Source organism: Spodoptera frugiperda, chromosome 26 (genome assembly GCF_023101765.2).
Source record: "Spodoptera frugiperda isolate SF20-4 chromosome 26, AGI-APGP_CSIRO_Sfru_2.0, whole genome shotgun sequence".
NCBI lineage: Eukaryota > Metazoa > Arthropoda > Insecta > Lepidoptera > Noctuidae > Spodoptera > Spodoptera frugiperda.
Genome location: NC_064237.1, coordinates 9756504 through 9775183, shown reverse-complemented (window position 1 = coordinate 9775183; position 18680 = coordinate 9756504). Strand labels below are relative to the sequence as shown.

The following is an 18680-nucleotide window of genomic DNA, read 5'->3' as shown; positions in this document are numbered from 1 at the left end:
CAATATCCCTACAACATACCACTAATATCGCCCCTTCAAAGGAGAATATCCCATGGCGCATATTTAATCGTTTATCCCCTCAATGTGTGTCAATTCCAGCCAGCAATATGGAAAGCCCACATCAATGGACCACCACGTCGTAATTAAATAGATACCAGCCACACGATGCAACACCACCCTCTTTACTCGTACCAATTTAAATTGCCCGCTCAGTGCAATCATCGTTTCATAGTTTTTTATGAATATTGCTTTTATTCTCTTGTTGAGTTACAGTTTAAGTTATGATTTTGATCTCCTTAGAATTTAGATACAAAACTCTTTATAATGTGATTCAGGACAAAGAAAAATGTAAAATGAGTTAATTAATGGTTAATTAGTCATTCTGTGCTGAGATTACATCTTCTGGTAGACTGTTCCACGATTGCTTGTACACTAAAACAGACTTGACAAACATAAAATTGAAGTGATAATAGAAAAATACAATACTGAGTGCCTAATTAAATATATAAACATATAAATCTGACCAGCTGTTTATGTGTTTTATAATTTGTAAACTTTCAGTTCATAAAGATGCAATCTAAAATTAATCTTCACCTTCAATTTAATACGAACGAAAAATTATTATTCATCTTCAATTTATACGATCGAACCTTACACAATTTATAACTCTAGTACAAGAAACTATTTAACGTACTACCTCTCACCACAATTCTCACACAGGGTGGCCACGAACTCACGCACATAAAGTCAGCACACAGCCCAATATATTATGAGAACCCTAATTTATTACGCTTCCGTGATGCAAAATATTTTCCGTTGAGCCCTAACTAAAGTTGTAAAGAGGGATCCAATAAAATGAATAGGAATTCAACTATTGCTGAGCTGTCAAAAAAGTTTGAGGACACATTGATATATTGCTCGAAGAATGGCGTGAGTGCGAACTTTTTCAATATAACTGGACTGTCTCACAAACGAGATGTGCTGAAGGGAACCGACAATGGTCCTGGATAGATGGCGCTGTCGATGTCCAAAGTTGTCTGACTTTTTTCTGATGGTTTCTTTTATGTGATTTTTATGATTGGGCGCCGAAATATTGGGTCTTTTTGCTGATAGAAGTTATGGCTTATGCAGCAATGTTTATACATACACATTTTTGGGTCAGACAGTATTTTTTTTCTAATTTAACTTATACTTAAGTATTAGCTCAGCGCATGGCGTATAGGTCGTTGTCAGACACCTTCTATTACATAGAACTCTAAAATAACTGGACCTAAGAAGATCCTTTATAGATGTATACATATATAATATGCCTTTTTTATTATGGGGGGAAACCTTCAAAAGGCGCCTAGATTTTTGGGGAGGAAGATTAGTGTGTGCGGAAATTTTACCTCACTGAAATCACCCCGGTGGCTACCGTCAGCACCTATAAAGAGGAACCGAGTCATTTAATTAGACCTGCTCCAACGACATAGATATGCCTACACTTTCGTAAAATAAAATTCATGACCTTTTCACTTACGTTATCATATCCCACAGCAACTAAAAGCAAGCCTTACAACAATATCTAGGTACAAAAAATACAATCAACCGTGAAAGTATTCAGTGAAACATTTCGAGATAAATTGCTAATTATCTATTGTAAAAACTTTCCACCGTTAAATTCGGGTCAGTGGTGGTAAATCACATTTATTTCCTTAATCTTTTGTACTCATCTGTATCCTGGGTTTATCCGTTTTTCTCTCGTTTCCTCTCTCATACTCTCGTTAGCATATCGTTAGACATTCTTTACGACTTGCTTCCTGCAAAACTAAAAAGGTGTTTCAGCTAAAAAATGGTGAATCTGCAATATTTTCAAAGGATCCCAGCAACTAAATTGCTATTGCTCGAGATTTAGCAGCGATCTCTTTTAAATTTTTATTCAATTGTTAGAGTACTTTAATGTTTCTCTTCTAAATGTGAATGTTATTGTAGTGTCTGGCGATATTTTAGCAAGTTATCTATTTCTCTGAAGCAAGACTAAATTGGTTTCATTTAAAGAACTAAGCCTAAAGTGTATTTTTATTTTAGTAAATCTATTCTGAATGATATGTTTGCCCCACTAAATATAATGTTAGACTAAAGCCGTGTAACATACTTTAGTTTTGTAGTAAAAAAAGAACTTCACAGAAAACCTCTGGTGTTTCAGTTATCCATGGGCGCAAGTAAGTAGTGCATGTAATCATAAACCAGTGTTAACACCTAAGATTATAAAACAAGCCTCATCAAGGAATCTCTAAAATATTGTCTTGTGCTAACAAACTAGAAACTTAACACATATTTTGCCGTAGTTTCCACAAGTGGGATTTATTGCTGAACCCGAGCTTGCCGGCTGCGTCCAAAGTCGCTGTAACTGAGATAGCGAAGTCACATTATTTATTGTAATAATGCAATCTTATGGTATCATCTAACGTTGCCTATTATCATAATATGCTAAATATAATGGGTTTTGGTTGATTTATTTGAAGAACGCAACTGGTGTTGGTGCTTTTAGGGGAAATTTCTATTTTTCTTAGAAACACAATAAATTTTGCTTGCTTTTTTTTAAGATCAATGATGAAAATCATCCAATGACTTTTCCCGCCTTGGGCTAGGCGAGAGGGAGTGTCTGACTAAAAACCACCCGTTCCTATTCCTGCTTTTCTAGCCGGAGCCCCAGTAAACCCGCAAGGTAGTCCGCAGCTCCGGAAATTTTGCTTGCTGGATACATTGTAGTGTCATTTTAAACCATAATTATTTATATTACTGTAAACAGGTTATTGAACTACTAAACTCCTTTTCGCCGATTTTATTTCCTACCTCGTCATTTCTCTCAGCGTTAAGAGAAAATTGTTTTCTTTCCTTTATATAATTATATGTTAAGTCCCAAAATACTTACTGTATACGAAGGCAGACTCGTAAAAAGGATTTTATTTCAAACGAAGAGCTCAACACGTTTATTAACGAAAAGTCTAGCATAAAAGAGAATCTACGTTTAGATTTATTTTGATACAAACATAGGCCGCGGTTTAAATCATAATGGGTTTGTTTAGGGTAAATAAATGAGGTTTAAATGCGTCTGTAAATGGTGAACATTAGCACGCTGATTCAAGAAAGAAATTGGACTTTAAATTAAATATCTAATTTGTTTCGCTGATGCCGTCTGTTTAAATTTTGCAATGAATTCAAAAACTTAAGTAAAGCTTACGTAGTTGCATATTGCCGACACTTTTTTTAAGGGAGGAAAATCATCTTATGACTTCTCTCACTTTGAGCGAGACGAGAGGGAGTGTCAGACTCTTACTGACTAAATACGTTCCAACGCCTACTTTTCAAGCTGGAGCACCGGTAACGCGCTAGGCATATTGCCGATACTTAGGGTGTTTTAAACTAGACGACAATTTGACGATAAAATAATACTTCTGGCACTCTAATATCAACAGTAAATAATCAAAGTACTTATACATACACATAGTTAAAAAATCCACTATCAATGTCGCTTTTCTTATAGATATCAATGTGAACATGAATATAAAATGACACTTAAATAAATAATCACACCAGTTTACAAACAAATCTCCCACTCAGAACATTACAACAATAGTTTAGCCGAACTTGGAGCACAACATAAGGAACACATAAACAATGCATAGTCTCCCAACAATAATACGCTGGCCGACACACACTACCGCATCTAGCAATTAGAACACTTTATACGTGTGTAGACGTGTTGTAGGGAAACAAAGATATCGGAGATATCACGAAATCTCTAAGGTTATCCTGAATTGTATTGTCGAAAATTCTTAATAAATTTTCTGCATCTTTTTATTAAAACTAGAGTACTGAATCTGGAACTGTGATACCACAGCTTCACATTGTGGGAATGGTTACTCCAAGCCCAACCTTCCTTCTTCCCATTCCTTCAATCCTCAAATGGTGGCAACTCACTTGTTATTTTTCTAGTGTTATGAGTGCGAGTTTACTGCACTATAGTATCAAAAATTAGTTGATAGAAAAATAGAAAATCGTATATAGTATATTGCCGACAATTTGAAGGTTAGGTATGAAGTTAAGGGTTGTTGGGATGAAGCAGGTGTTATCGGAAAGATTGGGAAAGGGGGGTGATTAGGCTTTTGGTAACCTCACACAACGAAACAACGCAAGCCATGTTTCACGTCGGTTTTCTGTGAGGCGATCACTCCAGTCGAGCCGGTATTCGTGCCGATTATCAAAAATAATCACTAAATCATTTTAATAATAAGAAGCCGTCATAAACAAGAATCTTCGACATCTGCCGGTAGTTTGAAGTCTCCCTGATATCCACATTTGACTGCGACATACACGTCTCAATTACAACGCCTTACTAACACAGACGTACCGCCTTATAGACGAATGCATTAGCAAGAAACGTAGTAAATGCATCGTATCTCCTTCTGACAAAGGGATATTGTCTTTGTGTTTGCCTGTAGTTATCTGGCGTCTGTATTTTGTGTTTGAACATAGCATGTGTATGTAAAAGAGCCAATAAGTTGTAGATAATTGATTATAATGTGTTGTCGTGGTGGCCCGGAGGTTTAGAACGCTCTTCTGATGCATTAGAGTGCGTGTTCGAAACTTACTATCGGCAAAGTACCGATGTGAGGTTTTCAATGTTATTATTAACTTTCTAACATTATTTAGACGTGCATATTATACTCACATGGTTAAGTTTATTTATACAGAAAAATCCCAAGACCGTAACACACACATATCGATTGCGGAAACGCATTAAGAAACAAATTCAACTTTGAAATATACATTGAGTAAAGGTTTTGGAAGGCATCCAATATAATTTATTAGCAATCTGGCAGAAGCTTGCATCTTCAAACTTTGACATTTCATATGTCTTGTCGTTTCAAATTGGGTATATGTAGAATTTTGTCGTTCTCCTTTTTTTATTAAACACGTCGCTGGTAAACGACCCGACGTATCACCTGATGGTAAGCAATCACCGCCGCCCATGGACACTTGAAACACCAGAGGCGTTACAAGTGCGTTGCCGGCGTTTTGGGGGTTAGGAATTTAAGGGTTGCTGGGGGAATCGGAGATTGACAAGATTGGGAAAGGGGGATTGGGCCTCCGATAACCTCACTCAGACAACGAAACACAACGCAAGCGTTGTTTCACATCGGTTTTCGGTGATGCCTTGGTATCACTCCGGTCGAGCCGGCATGACTCTCACACATTTCTACATAGGAATCTAAACTTTAAAAAGTGTTTTCACTAAGGGATTGACCAACGGAGTAACACTCAATAGAAAACAGCAAAACAGATAGATAGATAGCAAGACAGACACTTAAATTTAAATATTTTTAGTTTGTTGACTTTGAAAAAATATTATTATTTATTTGACTACCTCGTTAGTTGAGCGGTCGTAAGTGCGACTACCAGACAAGGGGTCTCGGGTTCGATTCCCGGATCGGACAAAGTATTACTAGGCTTTATCGGTTTTTCGAAAAAAATCTCAGTGGTAGCACGGAGTCTGGAATTATGCTCAGTATAATAATTTAGCAATGGGCTCACCCTCTATTACATACCGTTATGTGCATCTCTGCCTACCCCTTCAGGGATAAAAAGTGCTCTTGCGTCGTTATTATTTATGATGTGATTTGACTTAACAGTTAAAAAAGTTGACTTATTTTTGTTAAGAACGTAATAAATAATATGTATATCTGCGCTGCTCGTGTATATCTGCTTACGACTGTTGAATAATAATATCAATATCTAGTAAACACTGAATTACTTTTAGGAAAACTCGTAAAATTGGTATTCCCTGTTGTATATTATCTTTGGGGATGTTATGTCATGGTTATGGGTTGTAGAAGATGGATGAGGCATCCTTACCTTTTAGAAAAGTATCAGAAGTAAAAACATTAGTAGTACGTAAGTTCGACAACGCCTTTAAGTGAAAACTTTGCGTATATCATTGATAACTTTTTTAAGTGTGGGAGTGATACCACGGCCTCACAGAAAACTGACGTGAAATAACGCTTTCGTTATGTGAGTGAGGTTACCGGAGGCCCAATTACACCCTTTCCCAATCCCCGATTCCCCAACAACCCTTTAATTCCTAAAAAAACAAATTGGCCGGCAACGCACTTGTAACGCCTCTGGTGTTTTAAGTGTCCGTGGGCGGCGGCGATTACTTACCATGAGGTCATCCATCTGCTCGTTTATTTCTTAGAAAAAACGTTATACGGCAAATTACTATAAAACCACAAACCAGCAAAAATTCCACACGAAACTCCAAAAAATTACAACAAAAATGTCCCATTTTGTCAACCATCTATTACAATTCTTTAACAATTCCGATCAACTTTAGCCCTCGTAACAACGTATATGGTTCCATAACTCACACAAATCTCCGTACAATTCTATCAACAAACAGATACAAAAAGCCTGCTATCTGCTTACAAGCACAGAAAAATGCCTTCAGAATTGCCTGAGGCTCACAAAAGCCACGTAAATCAGGCACTGACGGTCGCTTGTTTTGAATAGGCCCACAATTTGTCACAACAAATTATTCAACCAAGCCGCCTGAAAAGGGTGCCTTTCTCTGCCTTTTTATTTGTACGGTGCGAAATGATTTAGTAATTGGAACGCCAATGAAATTGACCTTATTAAGCGATGTATTCGAGTGAACGATGTGAATTTATTAGATACGGTGGGACGGATTTTTTGATGTACGCCCCCATACGTACGTTCGTACAATTTTATTAATGTGCTTTTACAACAAAACGAGGGTGAAATGTATATTGTAACTCTTTTTACCGTTTCGTGAAATGTACGAGCGTACGTTTACTCTTTGAAGTTATTCCCTGAATGGATCTGTTTATGATTTTATGCTGTAAACAGTGATTCTAAATTGGGAAAACGCCTTTTGTTTAAATTAACAAACATAAACAGCAACGTTAGCGTAAAAATAGCTGTTTTGTAGGCTTTTCGTATACGCAAACAAAAGAATCGTGCACACAAAAAGAAAGTACGTAATAACGTGATATTATTACACATGAATTTTTAAATTAAGGGTAAACAGACATGCATATCACAGCCACTTTTCGCCTTAACAGGAAAAACAATATGGGAAATATAGCAACAGCTAACTACTTCGAATGAACATATACCGTTGAAAAATGCATATTACAATAATTTGTACGCATAATAAGATTCAACTCTTTTCAGAATCATTTATTATTGTGAGGTGTGTAAATTACTTTTGAATTAAAAGATCTGATTTCGCTAGAAAAACCAACCTTTTCAAGTCTGCCAAAAAATGTGTATTCCTAATAAAAATTCAATTTCAAAACTCAACAATATGAACCCATTTTCATATTGAATATAACTACATATATTTTGTCAAACTATTCATAAATAATGACGTAAGGCTGTACGAAAACTTTGGACCCCTTTCGCAACTTTAAGAGTGTTCCAAAACATTGTATAAACTTATAATAGGGTTTTTTCGTAGTCCCATCTGTTTGGTATTATTTAGTAAATCGATTCAATACTATTACTTTGGGAAAAAATATTTTTTTCCTACGTTAGTACAAGTTTTATCTACCACGAAAATATAGGAATAAAATATATATTTGATCTCGTAGAACACTGAACACATAGAACACACACACTTCACACTAATATTATAAATGTAAAAGTTTGTTTGTTTAGATGTTTGGATATTGGTCGGTCAATCACTCTGAAACTACTGAACGGATATTGATGAAATTTGGTATACAGGCAGGGTATGAGCTGATTTGGGTGATAGGAAACCTTTCTATCCCACGCGGAACGCACGCGGGCAAAGACGCTTACAGAAGCTAGTGAAATACATATTTACAAATGGGTATCGTATGATTTTTTACTTTATTGAGAAGAGGTCAAAAATTATGTGTTTTTCATAGTAAAGAGAAAATTATATTATTTAATTCAGGATGTTTGCAATGTACAGTCAATTACCAGGTGGTTTAAATAATTTCCAATAAAATTATTTACCTGGCAAATAAAACCCTCATTTGTAAGTATTTTATTGACCATAAGTAAACACTCACATTAATACCTTATTTTTTGCTGTATATAATATACGCAACGTCACGCCTTTTATCTACGAAGGGGTATGCAGAGGTGCCTATTGCCATATACTGAGCACATTTCCAGACTCCATGCTACTACTGAGAAATTTTCGAAGAACCGAAAAAGGCCAATAGTACTTTGTCTGACACGGGAATCGAACCCGAGACCCCTTGCCCAGCAGTCGCATTAGCGACCACTTGATTAACGAGGCAGTCTGTATATAATATAATATTTTAAATATTCAAAAAAGGGCGTCAAATATATTATTCAAGTTACATAAACATAAGTTTACATCAGAAGTCTTATTTGGGCGCCAATACATATCAATCATATTTTTGACAACCCTATTTTTGTGAATACATACAAAATAGATGTTCTTTTTATCATTCCTATGACATACCCAGATGTGTCAGAGGTCCCTTCGAGAATATATTATTATGTGTAAGGGTCGTTATTAGTGGACCTTTTAAAAAGCGAATATGTTAGTGGATTATCGTTTTACCGCGGTGGCTGGGCAACTGGCTGCTGCGGGTTCGATTCCCGCATGGAGCAACTCTTTGTGTGTCCACAAATTGTTGTTCTGAATCTGGGTGTCATGTGTATGTGAATTTGCAAACGCACCCACCACACAGGAGAAAATCCTATTTTTTTTGTGTTTTTTGACGGGGGAAATCATCCAATGACTTCTCTTGCCTTAGGCGAGGCGAGAGGGAGTCTCAGACTCTTACTGACTAAAAACCACCCCGTTTCTACTCCTGCTTTTCCAACCGGAGCCCCGGTAAACCTGCTAGGTAGTCCGTAGCTCTATAGTCGGACAATGTTTTTAAAAAAAGAAAAAAATATTACAAATCTCACACAGCCTCAAAAACTTGCAAACTTTTTTCATAAGACACCTTTTTTCCTATATTCATATACGTTATGTAATTTGGGAACTCTACATCATATTTCAGGATAAAATATTTTTACAAACTAGTGGCTGAATCTGTTTCATGTTCACTGGCTTGAGAGATATCAGTATGATTGACTTCAGCTGCTCTGAAAATTTTACATGGATAAGTTTCTGCGACTAATTCGGTACTTTTTTCGATGAAATCTTAGTAGTTTTTTTTTTTTGAGGGGGGAAAATCATCCAATGGTATCTCCCGCCTTGAGGGAGCCGATAGGTAGTGTCAGAGTATTAATGACTAAAAACCACGTTCCTTCTCCTACTATAATGGTAATCGCCCATTACATACAGTATAGTACGGTACCTATGTATAGTGTACTCTGTATGTATAGTATTTATAGATTATGATATATTAGTTGTATTATATTTGGTATGAGCCAATGAAGCCTGAAATAAAAGAATAAAAAAAACTGACTGCCTCGTTGGTCGAGTGGTCGCAAGTGCGACTGCCGACCACAGGGTCTCGAGTTCGATTCCCGGGTCGGGCAAAGTATTAGGGGGCTTTTTTGGTTTTTCGAAAATTGCTGTGGGCCTATTGCCATATACTGGGCACATCCCAGTATATGTCAATAGGCTCACCCCTATTACATCCGGGACTTATAACACAAATGGTGAAAAGTGGTTGTAAATTGTATAGCGGCATTACGTGCCGTAATGTGCATCTCTGCCTACACCTTCAGGGATAAAAGGCGAGACGTCGTTGTCGTCGTCGAAATTACATAAATAAAAGCTTTTTTTAATTATCGCATGGGGTCGTCTATAAAGTATATAAGGATCTCCCGCCAGACTATGAACTATAAAATCAAGTTAATTCAGTTTTATGATCATACTACAGTCGTAAATTAACAGCATAGTCTAGCTTCCTGCACTTTCTTAAGTATTCATTAATAATTCTAGAAAATTTAGAGTTCCTTGCCAAAATTTACTATTAAAATTAAGGTATTAAAATAATTTCACTAACAATTTGAATTCACTCTATATATTTTTTTTTTACTTTCACATGTTTACTAACAAACATTGAACAATCGACTTGCTATTAAAATCCACTTTTAATTTGTTTTAAGTCATGTAGTAACCGTAAAACATTTACCTAAGTCTTAAAAAGACTATGCTGAAAACCGCATCAAAATCGGGTCAGCCAAACGCTAGATAATCGCGCACAATACATACATAAAGGTCAAACTGAGAACCTCCTGTTTTTGAAGTCAGTTAAAAAGTGGACTCATGGCTTAACTAATTAAAAATGAGTGTTTATGTACATTGTATAATTATATGCACCTTTGCCTGCTATGTCAATATTATTTAACTAGGTTCAGCTACAAACTCAATCACTTATAGTAAAACTACTTATACGGAACTCCAAAACACTTAACCTAACCTTATTTAGGTAGTACTAGAAATACCTCGATATAAAACGAAGCCTTAGGGACTCGCTCGTAAACGGAGCACCAACTATGTAGTTAAAAGTTAACACCCTGTAGTGCTAGGTGCGCGCGCTACTTTTAAATTAAATGTAACGTACTCAATCTTCATGTAAGATTGTGAGTAGTTTAGAAACTTATTCGTATTGTAACAACTTATTATACATTTGTATTATTGTGCAGTATCTAAGGACTAATATCCCGTGACAGTCTGTTCATATCTAGATACTGTATGTAAATAAGAAGTGTGAATCATGAACGGGCCGGCTCGACCGGAATCCACGATACCACGGCCTCACCGAACCCGACGTGAAACAACGCTTGCGTTGTGTTTTGTTGTGTGACGTTACCGGAGGCCCAATGGACTCGTGTCAGAGTCATTTAAGATCGAAGTTTAAAAAAGTCAAAGTCAAAGTCAAAGTCAAAATCATTTATTTCAAATAGACCAGGAAGGCACTTTTGAACGTCAAAGCAAATATAATAATATTAATAACGTCTGTCTGTCGGTCAGTCCCCTAGTGAAGCTATTTGCTCGTTCCAAAGTGTAGATTCCTATGGAGAAGAACGAGCAAGAAACTCCATAGGTTACTCTTTTTCAATCAGATTTACAATACAATTCTTGGTTACATTGTTTCGATTACTTCAACTATGTGAGAACAATGTAAAACTAATATACAGTCGAAGCGACAGAAAAAGAAAATAACCTAGAGGACAATAAAAATTAATGCAGTCCGGAGCTGACCAGTCCCAGTTGACAGCGCCCGTTCACGAACATGACACGTACACCAGCACCGCCCAACTCAACCATGTTGCAGGGAATCGAGCGATCCAATGCCCGTGCCACCGCCAATGAGACCTTTGAGTGAGCATGACAACTCCAAGCTGACATAAATGCATTCTACTAGTCTAATTTGATTTTAGTTAATTACAGGGCTCTCACATTTACAATGATTGTATAAAGTAGAGAACACATCGAAATAACATGGTTATATTACAGAAACTTTTCGTTATCCTGTGGAGCCGGACCAGCTTGCCTCCAAGCATTTTTATCTTCTATGTAATCATTTACTTTGTAGTATGCTTGTCTACATAACGTTTTTTTTTTTTTTTTTTTATTCTTTTGAATTTTTAGGGACTTTTATAACGCACAGCGTATGTCAGTCCCATCGTACCCTAATACAGTGTAGTTATACATCAAACCAACGGAATCAATTGATCAAGGCCATGAAGCTGAACAACTTTCTTGCATCATCACTAGCTGGCTGACTTAATATCTTGTGGAATGTGCCTATATCGTTTTTGTTCAACTTCAAAGCCCTGAACAACGTACTTCTATCAGACTCAAATCGGACACATTCCATCAACAAGTGGTGCAGGTCTTCTATAACTCCACACACTTCACAATTTGGGGATGTTATTTTTTTCATTAAAAAAGCAAACTTGTTACATGGAATATGTCCTGATCTGATTCTGTGTGCTGTAACCACTAATTTTCTACTTAAGTGACTGCTTGTAAACCAGGGAAAGCGAGGAGGCTGACTTTGAATGGTCTTGTACCAGATTCCTTTTTCAACTGACATTCTGTCAAAGTGTTCCTTCCAATTTTCATGACAAATAATTTTGAATTTAGGCAATCTTTCTGAATAATCTAATATAATATTGATTTCTCTGCCATGTTTAGCAGCATGTTTTGCCAACATATCAGCCTTCTCGTTCCCTTGTATTCCTATATGGGATGGGACCCATTGCAATCTCAGCTGAACACCTTTTTGAATAAGTTCGTCTATCTTGGATAGAATGTCATATGCTACCGAAACACCTCTGTGGCCAGAGGCGCATCGAGCTATATGCTGAAGCGAACTTTTGCTATCAGTACAGATGACAGTACTTCTGTTTTGACAATTTAACACATATGTTAATGCCTCTGAGATTGCAACGAGTTCCAACGTCATTATGGATGCAGGTTTATTAATTTTAAAGAAATTATTATTTAGACTATCTACATCCACGCTGGGTATATAGTAAGCTGCACCGCGGCCTTCTACACCCTTCGACCCATCCGTAAATATAGTAAACCAGCCGTAATATTTTGAACATAATTCCTTAGTCACTTCATATTTAAGTACGTTACAATCATAGGATCCCTTTGGCGATTTTACTGACTCTAAATCACAAGCAATAATTTCGTTCACATTAATGTTAGTGACCCATGTTCTCAAGGTGAACATAAATAAAGGGTAGGAAGAAGCTACCTCAATTTCTTTAACCTCATTAAATGATGAAGCCAATAAAGGAATTACCTTATTTCGCCAGTAACTGTTTTGGCGAAGATTATATAGTTCATCTAATAGACTATTAGTTATATTATTTTCTACAGATTTAGCTTTAAGACAAAACTTATAAGCTAAATATTTTCTTCGTATGTACAGTGGAACCACACAAAGCTCGCTCTCCATAACATGTATTGGAGTAGATTTTATAAAACCCCTATAATACGTAAAGCTTGATTTTGTAGTTTATTTAATTTTTCTAAGTGGCATTTTGCACTTGTATCATATAAATAAGAACTATAATCTATGCGACTTCTAATCAAAGCTATATAAATATGTCTTAAATGTTGTGGATGCAATCCCCAGGATCTACCCGCCAAGACTTTAAGCAAATTAAGGTTTCTTTGAACTTTTTCTACAGTTGTGCCAATATGTTTACTCCAGCGTAAGGACCTGTCAAGCCATACTCCTAAGTATTTGTAACTGTCAACTTTTTCTAAATTATGATTATTTATGTTTAGTTCTACCTTTGGACTTCTAAAACCTCTGTTAAAGATACATACTTTAGATTTAGTAGCCGATAGTTCCAAACCTAATTCATCTAAAACGTAACAAAATTTATCTAGCGCCTTTTGAAGTGTACGTTGAACATGTTTTAAATTTTTAGACGTTTGGTACAATACAAAATCATCTGCGTATTGACACATATTAATATTTTGAATTTCATGGAAACATTTAATTGTTACAATATTAAAAAGTATAGGTGAAATTGGATCTCCTTGAGCTAATCCTCTGTCAGTACATCTTATGAAGAATTTGCTTACATCTGTTTCATCTTTTATCATAAGATGTCTTTCACTCAAGAAATTCCATAAATATTGGCAAATAGTTTTTCCGATTCCTATATCATCTAAAGTTTTTACCAGCACATCTATTAACACGTTATTATAAGCATTTGTGATATCAACGAAACAGGCTACTGTTGGAGTTTTATGTGAAAATCCTGTGTAAATTTGACTAACTAACTTAACTAAACAGTCCTGACAAGATTGTCCTCTCCTAAAACCAGATGTATATTTGGATAAAAGCATATTTTTTTCAATGTACCACTCAAGCCGCTTTGTCAGCATTGAGTGGAAAATTTTACATAAACAAGATATTAAAGAAATAGGTCTTAGTTTAATATTATTATTATTTGGTGTGGACTTGGGTATCGGTGTTACTATTATCTCCCGCCATTGTTTCGGAATAATACCAGTGCTAAAAATAAGATTGTATAGTTCTAGTAAATATTGTCTGCTTACAGAAGACAAATAAAATATCAGCGAGTATGTAATCCCATCAGTCCCAGGCGCAGTGTCTTTTCGTTTAAAACAATTTATCATTTCTTGTAAAGTAAATTTATCTTCTAGTACTGCATTATTTGAGTTAAACTGCTGCTGTTTTGGGTAGACGTAATCTGGAGCGAGACTGCATAGAAGTTCAACCTTGTGTTCATTTGAAACAGATAATCTGGGCGACACACGTCCTTTAATCCAACCCATACGTTTCCACATTTCAGAACTAGATGTTTGTTCATTAACGCTACTACAGTAATTTCGCCAATCTTTAGACTTCTCTTGACTGATGGCTTTCTTAGCAACTTCTGTTTTGTGCTCCAGTACACTTAAATTATTTGGTGTGGGATTTCTCCTAAATATTTTTAAAGCCAGTCTACGCTGTGCTACCAAACGGGATAAATTAGGATTCCAGTACGATTTTGGACGAAAACCATTACTTGGGTTACTATTAAGTTTGATAAAGGGAATATTTTCATCAGCGGCTTTATTTAATTGTTCTATAAAATTATCATATAAAGATTGTACATTTCTTGGGACTACAGTTTGTATTAAAGAATTTTCTAAGGCCTCACTATAATTTGACCATTTTGCTAGTTTGAAGTTCCGCTTTTTAATTGTAACAACCGGGTTTAAGCTACTATTATATTTATATGATATTTTTATAAACAGATGGTCACTACCTAGATTTTCATTTATAATCCTCCAGCCCAATAAAACAGATAAATCGGTAGATACAAAGGTAACATCAGGAGAAGTATTTTGTGCAACTCCATCAACTAATGCCACTCTTGTCATACTACCATCATTAAGTGAAATAAACCCTGAGTCTAAAGCCGTATCATACAATTGAATTCCTCTGGCATCCGTTTTGGAGGACCAAGTTGCATGGTGCCCATTAAAGTCTCCAGCAATAATACATTTGCTTGAAAATAATGAAAATATTTGTTCCCAGTCAGAGAGGCAAGTACGAACCGAAGAAGGGCAGTATACTAACACTATATTTTTAATTTCATTACAATTTACAAGGTTTACGCTCATAATTTCTATTCCAGGATTATTTATGTAAGTCGAACACTGTTGCACTTTTATAGATTTATGTATTAAAATAGCTAGTCCACCATAACCATCTGGCCTATCCCTTCTTAAAGTATTGTATCCACTTACATTGAAATGTGTATCGGGTTCTAACCAGGTTTCTGTTACTAGTGCTATGTGTGCTTTTTCTTGTGCTATTAAAAGTTCAAATTCATTACGTTTAGGCATCAAGCTGCGTGCATTCCACTGTACAATATGAAGCGATACATTATTATTTCTATTATCGTTAGCCATTGTTGAACATAAATATTATTTTTTTCCATACATCATCACTTTTAAACACTTTAAAAATTAATTCACTTAATACATCGAACAAAATTTTGGCTAACTCCTGTAGTTTCACCTGCCAACTATCGACAGAGAGGCAAATATCTCTTACTTTTCTGTATAAACTATAAAAATCTAGCTTAGATCTTGTATTGGATGTCTTGTCTGTGTTTTCAGTTTCTTTACTTGTGATTTCTGATTGTGTATTACTACTTTCTTTTTCCTTGTCACTCCTTATAAAGCTGGTTTCTATATGTTTCTTCTTCGGCATATATCTCTGTTGATTCTTTTTCTTTTCTGAACTGTCTATTTCCATCATATTACCCGGTGCAGAACTTGAACTTTGATTATTTGTTTTTGCAATCACCGCATCCTTGTATGTTTTAGTCTGTGTATAATTTACATTCTGATTTTCTAAGCCTTCAGGACTATCATAACTCTTTGTATTCCTAATAGTAGTGTTTAGTTGTTGAGTCCCTCTTTCTTTAAGATATAATTCCAATCCTTTCCTATAAGTGCAATTTTCTTTGGTCATAATATCTCTAATTCTTTTCTCTTTTATGAAGCTAGGACATTTTTTATGCATTGCCATGTGTGGTCCTTTACAATTAACACATACATACTCATTTGTTTCACAGTTTGGGTGTTGATTGCCACACTTGGGGCATATAGTTTTATTAGTTGGACATGATCTAGACAGGTGACCGAATTTCCAACATTTGGAGCACTGTGACACTGGAAACGTGTAAGGTTCCACTTTAAACCTACAACCGTACCCGTATACGTACGGTGGTAAAATGGCACCTTTAAAACATATTCTGACTGTTTCGGAATCAATCCATTCTCCACTGTCCGATAGCTTTTTAAGTCTTTTAACAGATATAATTTCACTCTCACAACTAACATTTTCAAGAATTTCTTTCTCATCTGTTTCCAAATCTACTTGCCTCAGGGTACCATAGCATAAACTTACTTCATCAGTCATCTGTATTCTATAACCTAAATTGGTAATCTTTTCACAATTCATCATCTTTGTAGCACATTCTTTATTTTCGAAATGAATTAAAACCCTGAATGCGCTTTTATATACCATTTTAACTATATTTGAAATATTACATGATTGTAATAGTTTAGCCATTCCAAATTGTTTCGGCAAAGTTTCTTTTCCGGTCACACATATTATACACTTCTCCTCTTCAGTATTCTTTTCTCCGCCCGTTAAACTATTGTTAAACGAGTCTTTCCTATTCGGTCTTTTATGTTGCCTAATTACTGTTACAAAGTCATCTTCCTCCACAATCTCCTCCTCCTCCTCCTCCTGTCGCACTCTCTTCTCTCCAACTTGTTGATCACACTCTTCACTCTCCTTCATCTCCTCCAATGACGCAGAACTAAGTAGTTGCTCACTTTCTATAACTATGTCCTTTTCCAACGTTTCATTATCACTTGAGTCACACGAGCTCACATTATTATGTATTTCATCCATTTAAAATTAACATTATAATTAAGAGGGTATACGTAAAAAAAACACGCCGCGCGATAGTAATTACAGTCCGACGTTCCAATCGTGTGCGTCCGACTCGGCTGCTCACGCGCAACTGTACCTATGTTGATAACGTTTTTTTAATACAAAGTTTAAATTTTGATTCATTCAGATTCTGTATTTCCATTGGAACTTTATTATAACATTTAACACAGAATCCCATAAATGACTTACTTATTTTTGACAATCTAAAAAATGGTTGACTTAATCTATCCTTATGCCTAGTTTGATAGTTGTGTCTGTCAGATACTTTCGCAAACAAATGTAGGTTTTTTCTAACATACATAAGATTTTCATAAATAAATTGACATGGAACGGTCATAATATTGATCTCCTTAAACTTTTCTCTGAGAGATTCGCGACGACCTAGGTTGTAAATAGCTCTGACGGCTCGCTTTTGTAGGATAAAGATAGACTCAACATCAGCAGCCTGTCCCCACAGCAAAATACCATACGACATGATGCTATGGAAGAAGAGATGCTAAAAAGATTTAAGTTTATCAGAGAGCGCTCTGCCCGGTCTCTGCTGACAAACCAATAATGCTAGGAAACTGTACAACACTCGCGAGAAGGACAAGAGTAGTGACAAAAATGTATTGTATTCTACCATACGGTTTGCGGCTTCACGTACTCACAAAAAAAAGAAGTACATAATATACTTTACGCATGACAACCTACATACAAATATTAACCTAAATACAAAAATATCCTAAACAATAATCCAATTTAATTATCACCTGTACACAATAGAACACGTTTATTGAAAGCATTGCAGTCGAAAATATTGAATACAACAAATAATTCGGGCTCCCAAAGGAGCGTCTCGAATAATTAACCAAACGCCCGAATCCCCGGGGAAAGCGGTGATTATAAATTGTACCCTGTTTTATACGTTCATCTCGCAAACTACCGTATAAATGGTGAATTTAATAAGCTATGAATTGAAATGAACCGCTGTATTCATTTGTTACTGTGTTATTTCTCTATGTGTGAAATATGTTGTTGTATGAAAGTGACATTAATAATTATAATTTTGCTGGTGGCTGCGTAATGGTGCTTTTCCATCAGATATGTGCTATGTAGCTATGCTACAAAGATGTAATAGCTAAGCTGTGAAACATACGTTTTTACTGATACTAAGCAATGTAGCTGTGCGGGGAAGATGCGCAGCTCAAGTATGCAATGTATCAATACTAGAGAAGTCATCCATAGCACACATCCATAGTACGCATCCAGAGCTGAGTCCGTTTCCACCAGTCCTAAGCAATATGTACCAATGAATATGATTGGTAGAAGCCAAACGCACGCACAGCGATGTAGCATACCACGTCTCTGGTGGAAAAGCACCCTGATAATCGGAAGTTCATTTTATGAAAGATGTCGTTGACTTTATGTAATAATTCCGTTTATATACTAGCGTAGGTCTTAAAATAAGTATTGAAAGTACCAATCTATACTATTCTTAAGTCTTCTTGAAAGTAGACCCAGTATGATGTAAAGTGCAAGTTTGAAAACCTACTTAGCAGATATCAATTGTTTTCGTTTCCAAGTTAAGTAGCACTAATATTTTTCTTAGTGACCTATACTACCATATTTAAATCTTTTTTTAATGACAAAAGGGAGTGTCAGCCTCATACTGACCATACTGACTAAAAACCAACCCCTTCTTACTCC

The 18680-nt window shown here is 35.8% G+C and overlaps 1 protein-coding gene across 1 annotated transcript; it reads right to left on the bottom strand.

The window, feature by feature from the left end:
* Nucleotides 1-15422: 15422 nt before the first annotated feature.
* Nucleotides 15423-16949, bottom strand: LOC126912556 (uncharacterized). The gene has a single exon (XM_050705147.1). The coding sequence runs from the start codon at nt 16947-16949 to the stop codon at nt 15423-15425; it is 1527 nt and encodes a 508-aa protein (XP_050561104.1).
* Between the last annotated feature and the right edge of the window lie 1731 nt (nt 16950-18680).

Excerpts from the sequence above, each read along its gene's own strand:
- LOC126912556 (XM_050705147.1), bottom strand. The coding sequence starts at position 16,949 with ATGGATGAAATACATAATAATGTGAGCTCGTGTGACTCAAGTGATAAT.